Here is a 15,675-nt window from a genome sequence, read left to right as displayed (position 1 = left end):
GAGCTTGAAAGAGAGGAGCTGGCAGTGACATTGTACTTTTTTTATTAACATCAGTGGGGGGGGGAGGAGAAAGAGAGCTGACAGGCAGGGAGAGGAGGGGAGAGCAGAGAGGAGACACAGTGGATGATGGAAGCACGCAGGCAGACCACGGTAGTCATGGCTCAGCAGCCATGATTATTGTAGTCAGCACACAGGTGGGGAGGGCAGAAACTGACAGGATCAGCCAGGTTTTTTTTTTTTACAGTTTCCAGAGGGGCAGGTTAGACAGCACAAGCACTGTGCTGTTTAATCTGCTATAAGGAAACAGAATCTCTCTTTTATTTTTTTTTTTATTTAGGGTAACAAACACTTTAATCTGTGCACTGCTATGCTAAATAATTAATGTTTAAACATAAACAGAAACTTCGGACACAAGCTCATGAAGATTTATTTACTATATGCTGTGGGTACAGGGCAAGAAAGGAAACCAATGCACATTTTATTCAGATGACAAACACAAGGTGCTGGTAGGAGGGTTTACCATATCTTTAAGGTTTGTTTTACCTTCAATTATGAAGGGGTTAAAGACAATTTGTAATTGGTTGCTGTGTTTTTTGCCTTAATAAATAAGCCCACTATTTCATTATATATTTCATTTAAAAGTCACCACAGCCTTCGAATATCTTTACAAACTGTATTTTAAGGCTTTTGTGGTAGGACATGCAATAAACAAGCAACTGAAGAATATATTTCTCTACCTTTTCATCAAAATTATATTTATTAAATGTGGGCAAGCTCAGGCTGTTAGAAAAATGTCTGTCGGCACACAGTATCCTGCTATTACCATGAACCTTGCTATGCAAACAAAGCCTCTCTGCAAAATAAAAGTCACAAACACAGAAAAGCCAGCTACACGATCCAAGTCTTATGATTCAAAATCAAAACAGGAAACTAGATTATTATCAATCAGCAGTAACTAAAGTGTACAGCTGAAGCTTTGCTGGATTTTCTATGAATCTCAAAAACATTATTACAAAAACAACACAGCTAAATTTCTCTGATGATGCGATTCCCCATGTGATCCCTGGTCTTTTTGATCCTTGCGCATTCCTGTAGTCCTTCTATAAGTGGAACTGCATCAAAATGTTGTTTTTTTTTTTGTTTTTTTTTTAGTTTTGAATGGCATGGTATAGAGTTAGAACCTCTGCCAGGGTTTTATTGATGTTTGTGCCCCCAGCAGGGACACTTACCCAAACCGTCCACGCAATGGTAGGTGTCATCAGGATTGAAATAGAGAACATTGCACTGTCAACATTTGCCAATACGAGTGGAGAGGGCAATCTCTACTAAAAGGTTGGTGCACACTTAAAATAAGGTGTAAATGTATTTCTTTAAGAAATAAGTGGCACATGTAGTTCTCACATTCCTTTGTGTGACTTCTTTGTACTGTACCTAATGCAAAGTATGGAAGTCATGCTGATCATTTGGCTTTAAATCTTTCTGAGGCTCTGACCTAAAACATGTACAATATGTGTTCAGATGTTCTGACTTCAGTCTGACATTCTAATATGCACCTTAGTCAAGGTCAGTGACTCAAAGAACTGAAACCAGAGATGACCTGGCAAGGAGGTCAGTGATGGTAGTCCCATATTTATCTCAGTACATGTTCTGTTAAGAAACAATTACAGCAGCAATACTGCTCCATTTACTAGCATTTGATGTATCGACTAGATCAGGGGTCGGGAACCTTTTTGGCTGAGAGAGCCATGAACACCACATATTTTCAAATGTAATTCCGTGAGAGCTATACACTATATTTCAGGGGTCGGGAACCTTTATTTAATATACATATTCATGGGCCGCAGCTATACAGTGAGTAGATGGAGCTGTGTGAAAGTGCCTGGAGTCCGGTCGGGAAGAGGGCAGAGCAGGCAGGTATGCAATTAGGCCGGAGTGGTGAAGCGCCTGCAAGCCTGCGAGTGATGGAGGTGAGTATAGGCGCTGAGAAAATGGCGGCCGGCCACTGAAGGCCTCAGAAGTGGATGTGAGAGGGTTCCTGGGTGTCAAAGGGAAAGGAGATTGTGTCTGTCGGGGCACAGGGAACGGAGGGCGGTGATTGCCAAGGCCCTCAGATGCACAGCACATGAGCCGGTGGCGGTACCGCGAGTAGGCAACTGGGTCCGTAGAGCGGCCATCCGGTCACCCAGAGACGGACTGAGGGTAGCAGTGGGTAGCCCACAAAGTGTACCGTCGATGGGTGCAGAAATCTCCTTGGCACCAGGCACAGCTACGCAGATGGCACTGGATTGAGTGGTAGACGGGGCGGGGCTCTGGGACTACACGTCCAGCGCGGCTCATGTCTAGACACGCCCCCCTTTATTAAAGATTTGTCTGCGAGCCAGATGCAGCCATCAAAAGAGCCACGTCTGGCTCACAAGCCATAGGTTCCCTACCCCTGGACTAGATGGTGATTTCATTTAGAATGAAGTGTTCCATTACAGTACATTACCACTTGCCTAACGTACATGTACTGCGGCAGGTCGGCTCTATTCCGCGAAATCACGTACCTGTACGTCTTTTTGTGAAATAGTCACAAGGGGACGTGACCGCGCGCTGATAAATCTTTTGTTTTGCAGGTCTGGTGAACCCAATGTCTGCCGGCCACCCGGGATCATTCCCGAAGAGAAGCAGAACGGAAGTCTGCCTATGTAAACAAGGCAGATTGCTGTTCTGGCAGGGGAGAAGATAGAGATCTTGTGTTCTCTATCTTCTCCACTGCCCCCCTAGGGACACATTTAACCCTTTGATCGCCCCTGGTGTTAACCGCTTCCCTGCCAATGTCATTAGTACAGTAACAGTACATATTTTTAACACTGATCACTGTAATAATGTCACTGGTCCCCAAAAAAGTGTCAAAAGTGTCCAGTTTATCTGCCGCAATGTCGCAATCCTGCTAAAAATCACTGATCGCCGCCATTACTAGTAAAAAAAAATAAATACAAATGCCATAAAAATATCCCATAGTTTGTAGACGTGATAACTTTTGCGCAAACCTATCAAAATACCAAAAATATTTAGCAGAATGCATATTGGCCTAAATTGATGAAGAAATTTGATTTTTTACACTTTTTTAGTGGATGTGTTATATAGCAGGAAGTAAAAAATATTGTTTTTTTTTTCTCAAAATTTACGCTCTTTTTTTGTTTTTAAACACAAAAAATAAAAACCGCACAAGTGATTAAATATTACTAAAAGAAAGCTTTATTTAACGTAGAAAAAAAACATCAATTTTATTTGGGTACAGTGTCGCACGACTGCGCAATTTTCAGTTAAAGTAACACAGTGCCGTATCGCAAAAAAATGGCCTGGTCATTAACAGGGTAAAACCTTCTGGGGTTGATAACACACGTTATGGCATGTGTCATTATGATTGGGCTGCCAATGCACCGCAATAGGAAGACATACATGACCTTTTTTTGGCGCTAAAATGCAATGTGTTTGTTCTGGTGTGCCACATTGGGTTGTGCTCCACTGTACAATGCACTGGGATGCCATTTACGAAGAATGCCACTGCCATGCACTGCACATAGAACAATAAGTTTGTTTCAGCATACATTGCCACAACGCACAAGTGTGAATTGGCCCTCAGAGGTAACTACCGTCCAATATTTTATTGGGGATGCAGCAATTAATACAATTTCAGCATATAAATCATTAAATATTTTTATTTACAAATCTCCAAATAATCTAAAGCTAAATAAAACTAAAGATAAAAAGCTAAATGTGTTTTTCCGAAAGCTGGCCATAGATGGGTAGTATTTTTTTTTTTCATTCAGCCAATGGGCTAAATGGAAAAAAAGCAAACTGAGTTTTTCCTAAAGCTGGCCATCGATGGGTAGTATTTTTTTTTTTCATTCAGCTAATGGGCTAAATGGAAAAAAGCAAACAGATTTCTCTATCAGAACAAATAAGGTGGATGAAGGAAATCCCTCTGCCAGGACGTTATATTCTGACAGTGGGACTTTACGTTGTAAGAATACACTAATCAGCGGTTGTAAGCTTTGATCAACAAAACTTTTCTAACATCTCTTCAACAGAAGTCAATAAAATGATTGATTTATTTTGAGCAGAAGCAGCCACACACTGATAGAAATTCAGCCAGTCCATGCTCAACCGGTCGAATTTCAATCCACCTATGGCCAATTTTAGTCAATGTGCCTGTTTATTCTGTAAATAGTGTGCAATATGAGAGCTCATGTATACTATTGTTTTACACTTGCTCCACTCAACACGTCTCCTAGCTGGGTAAGAAAGTGCAGACGTCAAGGTATGTGAGGACCCATATGTTGCATTAAACTGTGTTGTATTAACCACTTCCGGAAAGCCAGCCGCAGTTTTACTGCGGCGGTCAGCCCCTCCTGCACGAACCAACGTAGGTCTACGTCGGTCGCGCGCCTGCAGCTAGGGGGCAAGCGCGCGCCGATGCACGGGGGAAGCGGCTCCGATTTACGCCTGCCACCCACGATCGCTCCCCGCTGAGAGAGAAGAACGGTCAGCTGTTGTAAACAAAGCCGACCGTTCTTCTCTCTGGAATGATCACAGAGTGTCTGTGATCCTTCTATGTAGGATCACAGGTCTCTGTGATCATTTTAAAAGCCCCGCCCCATACAGTTAGAATCACTCCCCTAGGCTCATATTTAACCTCTTGATCATCCACAGTGTTAACCCCTTCCCTGCCAGTGTCATTATTACAGTAACAGTGCATATTTTTAGCAATGATTACTGTAGTAATGTCACTGGTCCCCCCTAAAGTGTCAAACATGTCAGTTAGGGGTCCGATCTGTCCGCAGCAATGTCGCAGTCCCTCAAAAAATTGCAGATCGCCGCCATTACTAGTAAAAAAAAACAAACAATAAAATGACAAAATCTTTCTTTTGTCAAAGGGACATCAGTCACGAAGAGGAGGAGAAGCATCTGTCCCTACCAATGCCACCTACCAGTACCCACCAGTGCCACCTACTAGTGCAGGTCAGTGACACCTACCAGTGCCCACCAGTGCCACCTATCAGTGCCCACCAATGCCACCTATCAATGCCCCATCATCAGTGCTGCCTATCAGTGTCACCCACCAGTGCATATCATTGCCCATCAGTGCCACCTATTAGTGCCCATCAGTGCCCATAAGTGCCACCTATCAGTGCCCTTCAGTGCCACCTACCAGTGCCCTTCAGTGCTGCCCATCAGTGCCCTTCAGTGCTGCCCATCAGTGCCACCCATCAGTGCCACCTATCAGTGCCCACCAGTGCATCTTTTCAGTGCCACCTTATTAGTGCCCATCAGTCCCGCCTTATCAGTGCCCATCGGTGCAGCCTATTAGTGCCCATCAGTGCCGCCTATCAGTGCCCATCAGTGCACCCTATCAGTGCATATCAGGGCCCATCAGTGCTGCCTCATCAGCGCACATCAATGAAGAAGAAAAATGTCCTGTTTGCAAAATTTTATAACAAACTATAAAAATAGTTTTTTTGGTTTTTTTTTTCAAAATATTCGGTCTTTTTTTGTTCATTCAACAGAAAATAAAAACCCCAGTAGTGATTAATTACCACCAAAAGAAAGCTCTATTTGTTTGAAAAAAATGATAAAAATTTAATTTGGGTACAGTGTTGCATGACCGTGCAATTGTCATTCAAAGTGCGACAGCGCTGGCTTGGGCAGGAAGGGGGTTTAGGTGCCCAGTAGGCACGTGATTAATAGTGTAAAACTCCATGATTGGAGGAAAGGCTGGTCAGGTGATTTTTTTTTTGCTTTTAATTGAATGAATGGTGATCTGCTTTCAGGGTCCTGAAGCAAGAAGGTTGCACTTTTTATCTGTAAAGCATGCCGCTTTGCTCTATAAAGCAGCAGTATTACTGCCGTAAAGTCATACGCTGCTCAAAAGCTCTGAGGAAGAAACCTTATCTCCTGAAACGTGTCAGCTTTACAACCTTAGAGATTTGTTATCCTTGACACTGGCTTATATGATATGCGTTGTCTTTTCTCATGCTTGTGAGTACGTCTTTGGCGTTTTAATACATTTTCAATGGTGTTAAAGGTAATTTTTTTTTTTTTTTTAAAAGCCCGTAGCGTGTGCAACACACTCAAAAGACTCCACCCGGTGCATAAAAAAGTGCACACACACAAAGTGAGAACACAAAAAAGCACAGGGTGTGCGACAACATATGGTCTTCCCTCCGAAGAGGTAGGACCCGAAACCTCAATCCCCCGGGGCGCAAGACTCCTGACAGGGACATAAGGTACTCATGGTCTGTCTGGCCGAAACCAGACCGACCCCGTTCTTCAGGGGGACTGCCGAAACAGCCCCCACCGAGTACTAAGTAGGGCTCCCCCGAAGGGAGACCCCATGGGAGAGGGCGAACTAAGCCAAAAGGCCATATCCACCCCCTCCCAAGACTTAAGGCTGGGCCCGAGGACCCACACACTCCAGTCTGTGCAAATAAAGAAAAAAGGTGACAGTGCAGGTGACGGACTCCAAAGAAAAAGACAGACAAAACAAAAAAGTGGGGAAGGGGTAGTGGGGAAAGTGCTTTGGTGCCATGTGGAGAACCAAGGCAGGCCTTCCAGCCGGAATAAAAAATTCCTCTGGTGCAAGCCAAAAGGCCTGTCCCAAGAGGCAGGTGCGAAAAAGGTGTGCATAGTGCAGTGACCAAGGTGCCGAAAAAACTCACAGCGAGCTGCCCCTCACCAGTGAGAAATTAAGGCACCCCTGGGCTGCCACCCCAGGGGCACTTACACTACGGGCTTTTTCAATCTCAGCCCCCGGCCAGACCGAGTGTAGCCCATCCCCACCAGCAGACCTCGGAACCTGGACAGCTTAGAGAGAGCTTGCCTACCACTGGGGACAGGCCTTTTGCAAGGCCAGATCAAAACCCAGGAGAGAAAGCCCTCCCCTCGCCATCCTGTTCCTCAGCCCATTACATCCAGGAGCAGTTCCACCGGCCCCCTGAACCGGCTTTCCTTCCCCCTTCAAACTGGTTAGGACAGTTCAACCCATTCGAATCAGAAGGCGGCGGGCCCCACATGCTTTCCCAGATGACCTACTCCCCGTGCCTCACCAACTAAGAGCGCTCCGGGTTTTGGTCATACTGGTACTAGCTAAGGCCCATACCAACTGATAAGAACAGATACTACACTTGATCTTAGCCAAAAGGCCGAGAAGCGGTAAAGGTAATGCACTAGGCGTTTGTGCCCTCCTTTTTTCTTTATAGGGATTTGGAGTTGTCCCACTTAGGTAGAGCAGCATCGCTAGAAATACCTTATATATTGGAGTGAGCGCTGAGGTCTGATTTTCTTTGCAGCACAAGAACATGCATGTTTTGCTCTGCCAATCACAACTACAAAATAAATGTTTGTATGTAGATCTAAAGAAAAAAGCCTTTTAGTGTCGGTTCATACTGATGCGACTCGAAGTCGCCCCGACTTAGGGCGACTAACGAAGTCGTCCGTGCAGTGCGACCTCGGCGCGGCTTGCAACGACTTCTCATAATGGAAGTCAATGCAAGTTGCTCCGACTTTGCAAAAAAATAGTGCAGGAACCTTTTTCTAAGTTGGAGCGACTTGAGTCGCTCTGATTAGAACGGTTCCATTTCACAGCATTGGAAGCTATTTGTCAGGCGACCAAGTAGCCTGACAAGTTAGATCAGTGTGAACCGGCACTTAATGTTCATAGTGAAACACAGCCAGGACATTCAGTCCAGTGGTGCTAAGATACTCTGTAATCTTTTGATATGAAGTATTATAAATATCAGGTCATCTTAATACAGCCTATGTTCATAAATCATACCTTTGAACACAAGGACTTTAACATGCCATGTTATTCAACATGGATAATGAAAGGGCAACGTCAATACTGTAAGGGGATAGGTCACCAAGTGTTAAAAAATTGAGCAGTTTACAATCCCATGAAAAAGAGCATAGGTTCATCCTCTCACAGCGCCTGCAATCTTTACCGTTTTTAGTTCCATTATTGTTTTTGCCATTACCAGCGAATATGATAAGGTATTTCACACCTTTACAACAATACAGTTCAATACTGTACATAAAGATTAGGAGGGTTTTGCTCATGGAATTTACAATCTAAAAGGGAGGGGGAGATGGTATAAGCTGTGGAGGATGAGCTGATGGACGTACAGTTTTTAGGTAAATGCGTGGGTGGATGTCTATGAATAAATTTGTTTTTAGGGATAGCCTAAATGCAGACAGGGTAGGAGATAACTGTACAGGTAAGGGGTTCCAAAGGATGACCTTGAAAACATAATTTACCTTAAGGTAAGGGGTTCTTAAGGATGAGAGAAGTTTTGGAGGCAAGTGTGGAAGAAGATGACGAAGGAGCTAGAGAGAAGGAGGTCTTGGGAGGAGCAGAGTGGTTGATTTTGGTGATATGTGGAGATGCGGTTGGTGATGTAGCTGTAGGTAGTGCTGTGGATGGCTTTGTATGTTGTAGTTAGCATTTTTATTTCTATACATTGGCCTAGAGGAAACCAGTGGAGGGATTGGCAGAGTTGGACAGCAGCCACAGATTGGTTAGTAAGGTGGGCGAGTCTAGTGGCAGCATTAATGATGGACTGGAGGGGGAATAGCTTATGTAGAGGTAGGCCAGTGAGAAGAGAGTTGAAGTAGTCAAGGCGAGAGACAACCAGGAAGTGAATAGGTTGTTTTTGGCGTTGTAACCTTAGAAGGGGTGAAATTTGGAAATGTTACAGAGGTTAAGGTGGCAAGATTTTGATGAAATGGGCGCTTGTTGATTTTACTTAGTTTATGTCTGGACTTTATTTTGTATAGTATACTCCGCTTTATACCTTTTACCTACAGGTAAGCCTATAATAAGGCTTACCTGTAGGTAAAATTAATATCTCCTAAACCTGCACAGTTTAGGAGATATTCACCCTGCATGCAGGCGCTGACACCAGCGGCGCATGCGCTCTGAATGTCCGGAGGACCTTAAGGGCTCCTTGCCAGCTCCTTGCCGGAAAGTGAACTCCCATGCCCATGCGCGGGAGTGAGGTCATCGCAGCTACAGCCACTCACAGCGCCAGAGCCGCCGAACCCGGAAGAGACGCCGACGGAACATGACAGCTAGCTCAGCGGTGTCCGGGCAATCGTGCCGGGGCTTCGTTCTAAGGTAAGTATTTCATAATGTGCTAGTATGCGATGCATACTAGCATATTATGCCATTGTCTTGCAGTTTTTTTTTTTTTTCCTGTACGGGGATACTACTGCTTTAAAGGATCCCTTGCCCATGGATGTCCTAATTTAGGTGCATAAAAGTGCATATGCGTATACATGATTAAAATCCTCTTCTAGCTCCCAGAGCGTTCTGTTTTGCGTATTTTATATTATTCAAATTAATATAATCTTGTCACCTTTATCCTTGCATGTTGCTGCTCCCTGCTCTTGATAGAGATTCTCTGACTGATCCCCTGCTGATCAGAGCAGAATGGGTGGATGAGCCATTCGTGTCGACTCCACAGATCCCCTTCCCTTAACAGACCAGATCGGACAGGAGGTAGGTAGGTGTAAACGGACACAAGACAGTTTACACCCACTTGTGCATAGGGGTGAATCGACCGTCTGATCAGGTCCACCTAAAAAACATACAGGCGGTCGTGATCAGATCCCTGCAGAGCGGCTTTCTGTTCATTCACAAACTGAAGCATAGTAACGATCACTCACTCTGTTCATGAAGTTCAAGGAACACACCAGACAGGTCGGGGATATAGTTGTGGAGAAGTTTAAAGCAGGGTTAGGTTATAAAATAATATCCCAAGCTTTGAACATCTCAAGGAGTACTGTTCAATCCATCACCCGAAAATGGAAAGAGTATGGCACAACTGCAAACCTACTAAGACATGGCTATCCACCTAAACTGACAGGCCGAGCAAGGAAAGCATTAATCAGAGAAGCAGCCAAGAGGCCTATGGTAACTCAGGAGGAGCTGCGGTAGCATCATGTTGTGGAGATGCTTTTCTTTAGCAGGGACAAGTAAGCTGGACAGAATTGATGGGAAGACGGATAGAGCCAAATACAGGCAATCTTGAAAGAAAACCTGTTATTTACCTTCCAGCAGGACAACGACCCTGAACATACAGCCAGAGCTACAATGGAATGATTTAGATCAAAGCATATTCATGTGTTAGAATGGCCCAGTCAAAGTCCAGACCTAAATCCAATTGAGAATCTGTGGCAAGACTTGAAAATTGCTGTTCACAGACACTCTCAACCCAATCTGACAGCAATTGAGCTATTTTGCAAGGAAGAATGGGCAAAAATGTCACTCTCTAGATGTGTCAAGTTGGTAGAGACATACCCAAAAATAATTGCAGCTGTAATTGCAGTGAAAGGCGGTTCTACAAAGTATTGACTCAGGGTGGCTGAATACAAATGCACGTCACACTTTTTACATATTTATTTGTAAAAAAAATTTGAAAACCAGTTATCATTTTCCTTCCACTTCACAATTATGTGCAACTTTGTGTTGGTCTATCACATAAAATCCCAATAAAATACATTAACATTTTTGGTTGTAACATGACAAAATGTGGAAAATTTCAAGGGGTATGAATACTTTTTCAAGGCACTGCAATGAGCACAGTCCCCCATTAACGGCTACTGTCAACTAAGTTAGCAAAGGCAAGCAAATGCCCTTAATTTTTAAGGCCATAAAAGAACAACCTAAAGTAAGTCATGCCCAAGTGTCAAAGAGATCAGGTACATAGCATATCAGCAGTTTCCCAGCTTGAGGGTATATTCACGCCAGATGTGGTGGGACTACAATGGGTGCTATTCCAGCGCAGTGCCAAAGCAAAATTTCTTGTCTGCTTATGTGCTCCATTCGCGCCACTGCATTGAGGTGGTGTGTGGGCGGTGTGCACTGAAAAAATGTACTTCATGGGGTACTTTTTTTCAGAGCAGTATAGTGTGAGGCAATCCTCTGACTCGCACATCATGGAAGCCATTTGAAATTTATGAATTGTCTGTGTGACATTTCAATAAAGTCTGTTAAAAATAAAAGTTTATATTTAGAGATCTAATAAGCTACGAAAGTATTGCGAAAGTATTCGGTCCCCTTGAACTTTGCGACCTTTTGCCACATTTCAGGCTTCAAACATAAAGATATAAAACCGTAATTTTTTGTGAAGAATCAACAACAAGTGGGACACAATCATGAAGTGGAATGAAATTTATTGGATATTTCAAACTTTGTTAACAAATAAAAAACTGAAAAATTGGGCGTGCAAAATTATTCAGCCCCTTTACTTTCAGTGCAGCAAACTCTCTCCAGAAGTTCAGTGAGAATCTCTGAATGATCCAATGTTGACCTAAATGACTAATGATGATAAATAGAATCCACCTGTGTGTAATCAAGTCTCCGTATAAATGCACCGGCACTGTGATAGTCTCAGAGGTCCGTTTAAAGCGCAGAGAGCATCATGAAGAACAAGGAACACACCAGGCAGGTCCGAGATACTGTTGTGGAGAAGTTTAAAGCCGGATTTGGATACAAAAAGATTTCCCAAGCTTTAAACATCCCAAGGATCACTTTTCAAGCGGTAATATTGAAATGGAAGGAGTATCAGACCACTGCAAATCTACGAAGACCTGGCCGTCCCTCTAAACTTTCAGCTCATACAAGTAGAAGACTGATCAGAGATTCAGCCAAGAGGCCCATGATCACTCTGGATGAACTGCAGAGATCTACAGCTGAGGTGGGAGACTCTGTCCATAGGACAACAATCAGTCGTATACTGCACAAATCTGGCCTTTATGGAAGAGTGGCAAGAAGAAAGCTATTTCTTAAAGATATCCATAAAAAGTGTTGTTTAAAGTTTGCCACAAGCCACCTGGGAGACACACCAAACTTGGAAGAAGGTGCTCTGGTCAGATGAAACCAAAATCAAACTTTTTGGCAACAATGCAAAACGTTATGTTTGGCGCAAAAGCAACACAGCTCATCACCCTGAACACACCATCCCCACTGTCAAACATGGTGGTGGCAGCATCATGGTTTGGACCTGCTTTTCTTCAGCAGGGACAGGGAAGATGGTTAAAATTGATGGGAAGATGGATGGAGCCAAATACAGGACCATTCTGGAAGAAAACCTGATGGAGTCTGCAAAAGACCTGAAACTGGGACGGAGATTTGTCTTCCAACAAGACAATGATCCAAAACATAAAGCAAAATCTACAATGGAATGGTTCACAAATAAACATATCCATGTGTTAGAATGGCCAAGTCAAAGTCCAGACGTGAATCCAATCGAGAATCTGGGGAAAGAACTGAAAACTGCTGTTCACAAACGCTCTCCATCCAACCTCACTGAGCTCGAGCTGTTTTGCAAGGAGGAATGGGCAAAGATTTCAGTCTCTCGATGTGCAAAACTGATAGAGACATACCCCAAGTGACTTACAGCTGTAATCGCAGCAAAAGGTGGCGCTACAAAGTATTAACTTAAGGGGGCTGAATAATTTTGCACGCCCAATTTTTCAGTTTTTTATTTGTTAAAAAAGTTTGAAATATCCAATAAATTTCGTTCCACTTCATGATTGTGTCCCACTTGTTGTTGATTCTTCACAAAAAATTACAGTTTTATATCTTTATGTTTGAAGCCTGAAATGTGGCAAAAGGTCGAAAAGTTCAAGGGGGCCGAATACTTTCGCAATGCACTGTATGTCATTAGTGACTATAAAAACACTTTTTTTTAGCACTGAGCTCTAGTAATACATATTACAAGAAAGTCTATGAACGATAAAAGGTTCTCCCCTAAAATATGTGGCCAGGAGGCATCAGCCTACCATTTAGCATCTGCTATGATCCTTGCTCAACACTGATGATGGTGGAATATACTAGGTACATTGGATCTTTGACCTATTTTTGAGTCTTCATCATAAAAAACTAAAGGAAAGCCTGCACAGAAGGGATATTTTCCCACAACTATACATGTGCAAAAATAGTTTCATGCAATGCCCGAGGTGCTCCTCATCACGTTCTAGCATATCAGAATAATTCCAAGAAATGCTCAAAACCTGGAATGTCACTTTTTTTGTCAAACTGTTTTTAAGTAGCTAACTGCTAGCCAAAAGCAGACCACATTTTTCAATAAAAATTAAATAGTATTTATCAAAATAAGTGAACTAAAATGATAGTAAATTATGTTTTGAAGTTTTTATTCTTATTTACGGTATAAGGCATTTAATTGTTGTCTCCAATCATTTTATTGGATGACCTTGTAGCAGATGTCTTTTAGACCTCAACTGCTGTGTACTCAAATGATTTCTCGTACTGATACTGATTTTGACTGATGTCATCTATTTCTATGGTTTTTGGTTGTTTTTTTGTATGTAAAATGTTGTGATGGTCATTTGGTTTGTCATAATTTTTTACTACCTATTAAAGGTCTCTTTTGAGGCCAAGCATAATTGTCACTAGTCAAATAAATGCTTATTTCTTGTATATCAACTTAACAAAACATTTATACTTATCACCTTAGCAAAAATTCAAATACCACAACTTGTAAAGTATAGAATGCTGTCAGGTCTCCTACAGTATCCCATGATTCTACCTTTCCTCTTGGTGATGATGTTGACCAGTGGCACACTGGGTCGATCAGAAAACACTTCAGAGTGATTGACCATGGCATCTTTCACAGTCTCGAAGTCGTTGAGGATGACAATGAGGCGCGTGCCAATAAACAAGCCGTAGATCCTGCCGTAGATTTTTGCCATATTAGTGAGTACGATGTGTGGATATAGGAAAGCCCCTCTTCTGGTGGCCCCAGGAGGTGCCTTGCTGAGTCTACTACTGTCCATGCCATATTGCAGTAGCTGAAGAAGCCACCCAGGCATCAGCATAAAGGCAAAGTTCCCCATGAAGGGCATAGGAGTGGGGCCAGGTGGTGTGTTCCTGGTCATAATCTGAAAATAGGCCCATAGAGAACTCATCAGCAAGTACAGCACTAAGAACAGGAAGGTATAAGTAAGCAACACTGGCCAGCTCACATTATAACTGAGTGGCAGCCAGGGGGATATGTATTCCTTCCAGAACATGGTGCCTCTCAGTGCATCCATGCTCACGCTGCAGTCACCCGTGTGCAGGCTTCTCAGGATGTCACAGATGTACTCACACTTATACTGCCGCCTTTGGTGTTGTCATATGAAAGGAAGAAGCCCAGCATCCCTCTAGGCGTGCAATCTTCGTACTCCCCCTGCTGGCCTACAGACTTCAGCTCTCCTCACTGCACATCACTTGTTGGATTTGCAGTCATTTCACATAAGGCCTCACATAAGGCCTAAAATCATTACTTCTAAAACTGCGTAAAAAAAAAAAGGGAATTGTAGTATATAGAAAAAAAAGGTAAACCAATTTAAAACGGAAAATTTTGTATGCTGCTCTTTTGTACAAGCACAGCATACTTACACATTATGGCAGGTCACCTCTGTTTTCCCTCTTCCAAAGCTGTCAGTTCAGAGCTTTCCCTTGCCACTCTTTCTGCCACCACTGCCATTATCTCTGCTGCTCCTTCCGGGTTCTATGGCGGCCACTGAAGTAGGGAAATTGCATCATATCAGCACTGGGCTCAATTCTGTGGCAACTTTATGTAATGACGGCATTTATACTAACCACTAACAGATACCTCTCAAATCCCTGAAATGATAAAGAGGGACAGGTGGGGCATTTATTTAAAATGGGCATGGTTTGACAGCTGGCATATCATTAACCTTATAACTAGTGATCGACTGATATCGGTTTTTCGTTGCCGATACCGATATTTTGGCGATCGCATATCGGTATCGGCCTCATTGCAACTACTGCAGTCAGTGCAAAACTGCTAGAAAAAAAGCTAGGCAACAGCTAGACAGTGGACTGGAGTCAGTGGACTACCTCTGCAGTAGGGAACTCAATGCAACTACTGCAGTCAGTGCAAAACTGCTAGAAAAAAAGCTAAACAACAGCTAGACAGTGGATTGGATTGGAGTCAGTTGACTACCTCTGCAGTAAGGCACTCATTGCAACTACTGCAGTCAGTGCAAAACTGCTAGAAAAAAAGCTAGGCAACACAACAGCTACACAGTGGATTGGACTGGAGTCGGTGGACTACCTCTGCAGTATGGCACTCACTGCAACTGCAGCAGTCAGTGCAAAACCGCTAGAAAAAAAAGCTAGGCAACAGCTAGACATTGGATTGGATTGGACTCTTTGCAGTAGGGCATGCACTGCAACTACAGCCGTCAGTGCAAAACTGCTAGAAAAGAAAAGCTAGACAAAAGCTACACAGTTGATTGGAGTGAACACTACTCTTTTCAATACTCCCAGTTAAGTAGAACAATATTATAATGCAGAAAGCAGAACATTTCAGAAAGTCCATGGTCACTTGTTAAAGGTCTTCTGTTTTGTTCATACAATGCTGCCACTTCATAAACATGCTCAGGAGGAGTGGAGGACAGAGGAGCAGAGAGAGAGAGAGAGAGGTATCTTCTAGCATGGGAAGCAAGTCTTTTGTAGCATGCCTCATTTTCTTTCCACCACTGAAGAGGATGTCTTCTTCTGTCAATTACTGCTTTTTTCAAATAGAGATGAAGTTCATCATCCAGGCTCATAGTTTCAGATTAAGAAGAAATTGAATCCTCCGCATGAGGCCCCAA

The 15,675-nt window shown here is 43.2% G+C and overlaps 1 protein-coding gene across 1 annotated transcript in view; it reads right to left on the bottom strand.

The window, feature by feature from the left end:
* Nucleotides 1–14,175, bottom strand: part of CYP2U1 (cytochrome P450 family 2 subfamily U member 1) — a 70,488-nt gene extending 56,313 nt beyond the window's left edge. Inside the window, exon 1 of the mRNA XM_082245490.1 lies at nucleotides 13,596–14,175. Within this exon, the coding sequence (XP_082101616.1) occupies nucleotides 13,596–14,100 (505 nt within the window). The 5' untranslated portion in view covers nucleotides 14,101–14,175. The remainder of the gene's footprint in view (nucleotides 1–13,595) is intronic.
* Between the last annotated feature and the right edge of the window lie 1,500 nt (nucleotides 14,176–15,675).

The sequence above is a fragment of the Pelophylax lessonae genome (genome assembly GCF_965119305.1).
Source record: "Pelophylax lessonae genome assembly, chromosome: 1".
In the NCBI taxonomy this organism is placed as follows: domain Eukaryota; kingdom Metazoa; phylum Chordata; class Amphibia; order Anura; family Ranidae; genus Pelophylax; species Pelophylax lessonae.
This window is presented reverse-complemented; position numbering and strand designations above follow the sequence as displayed.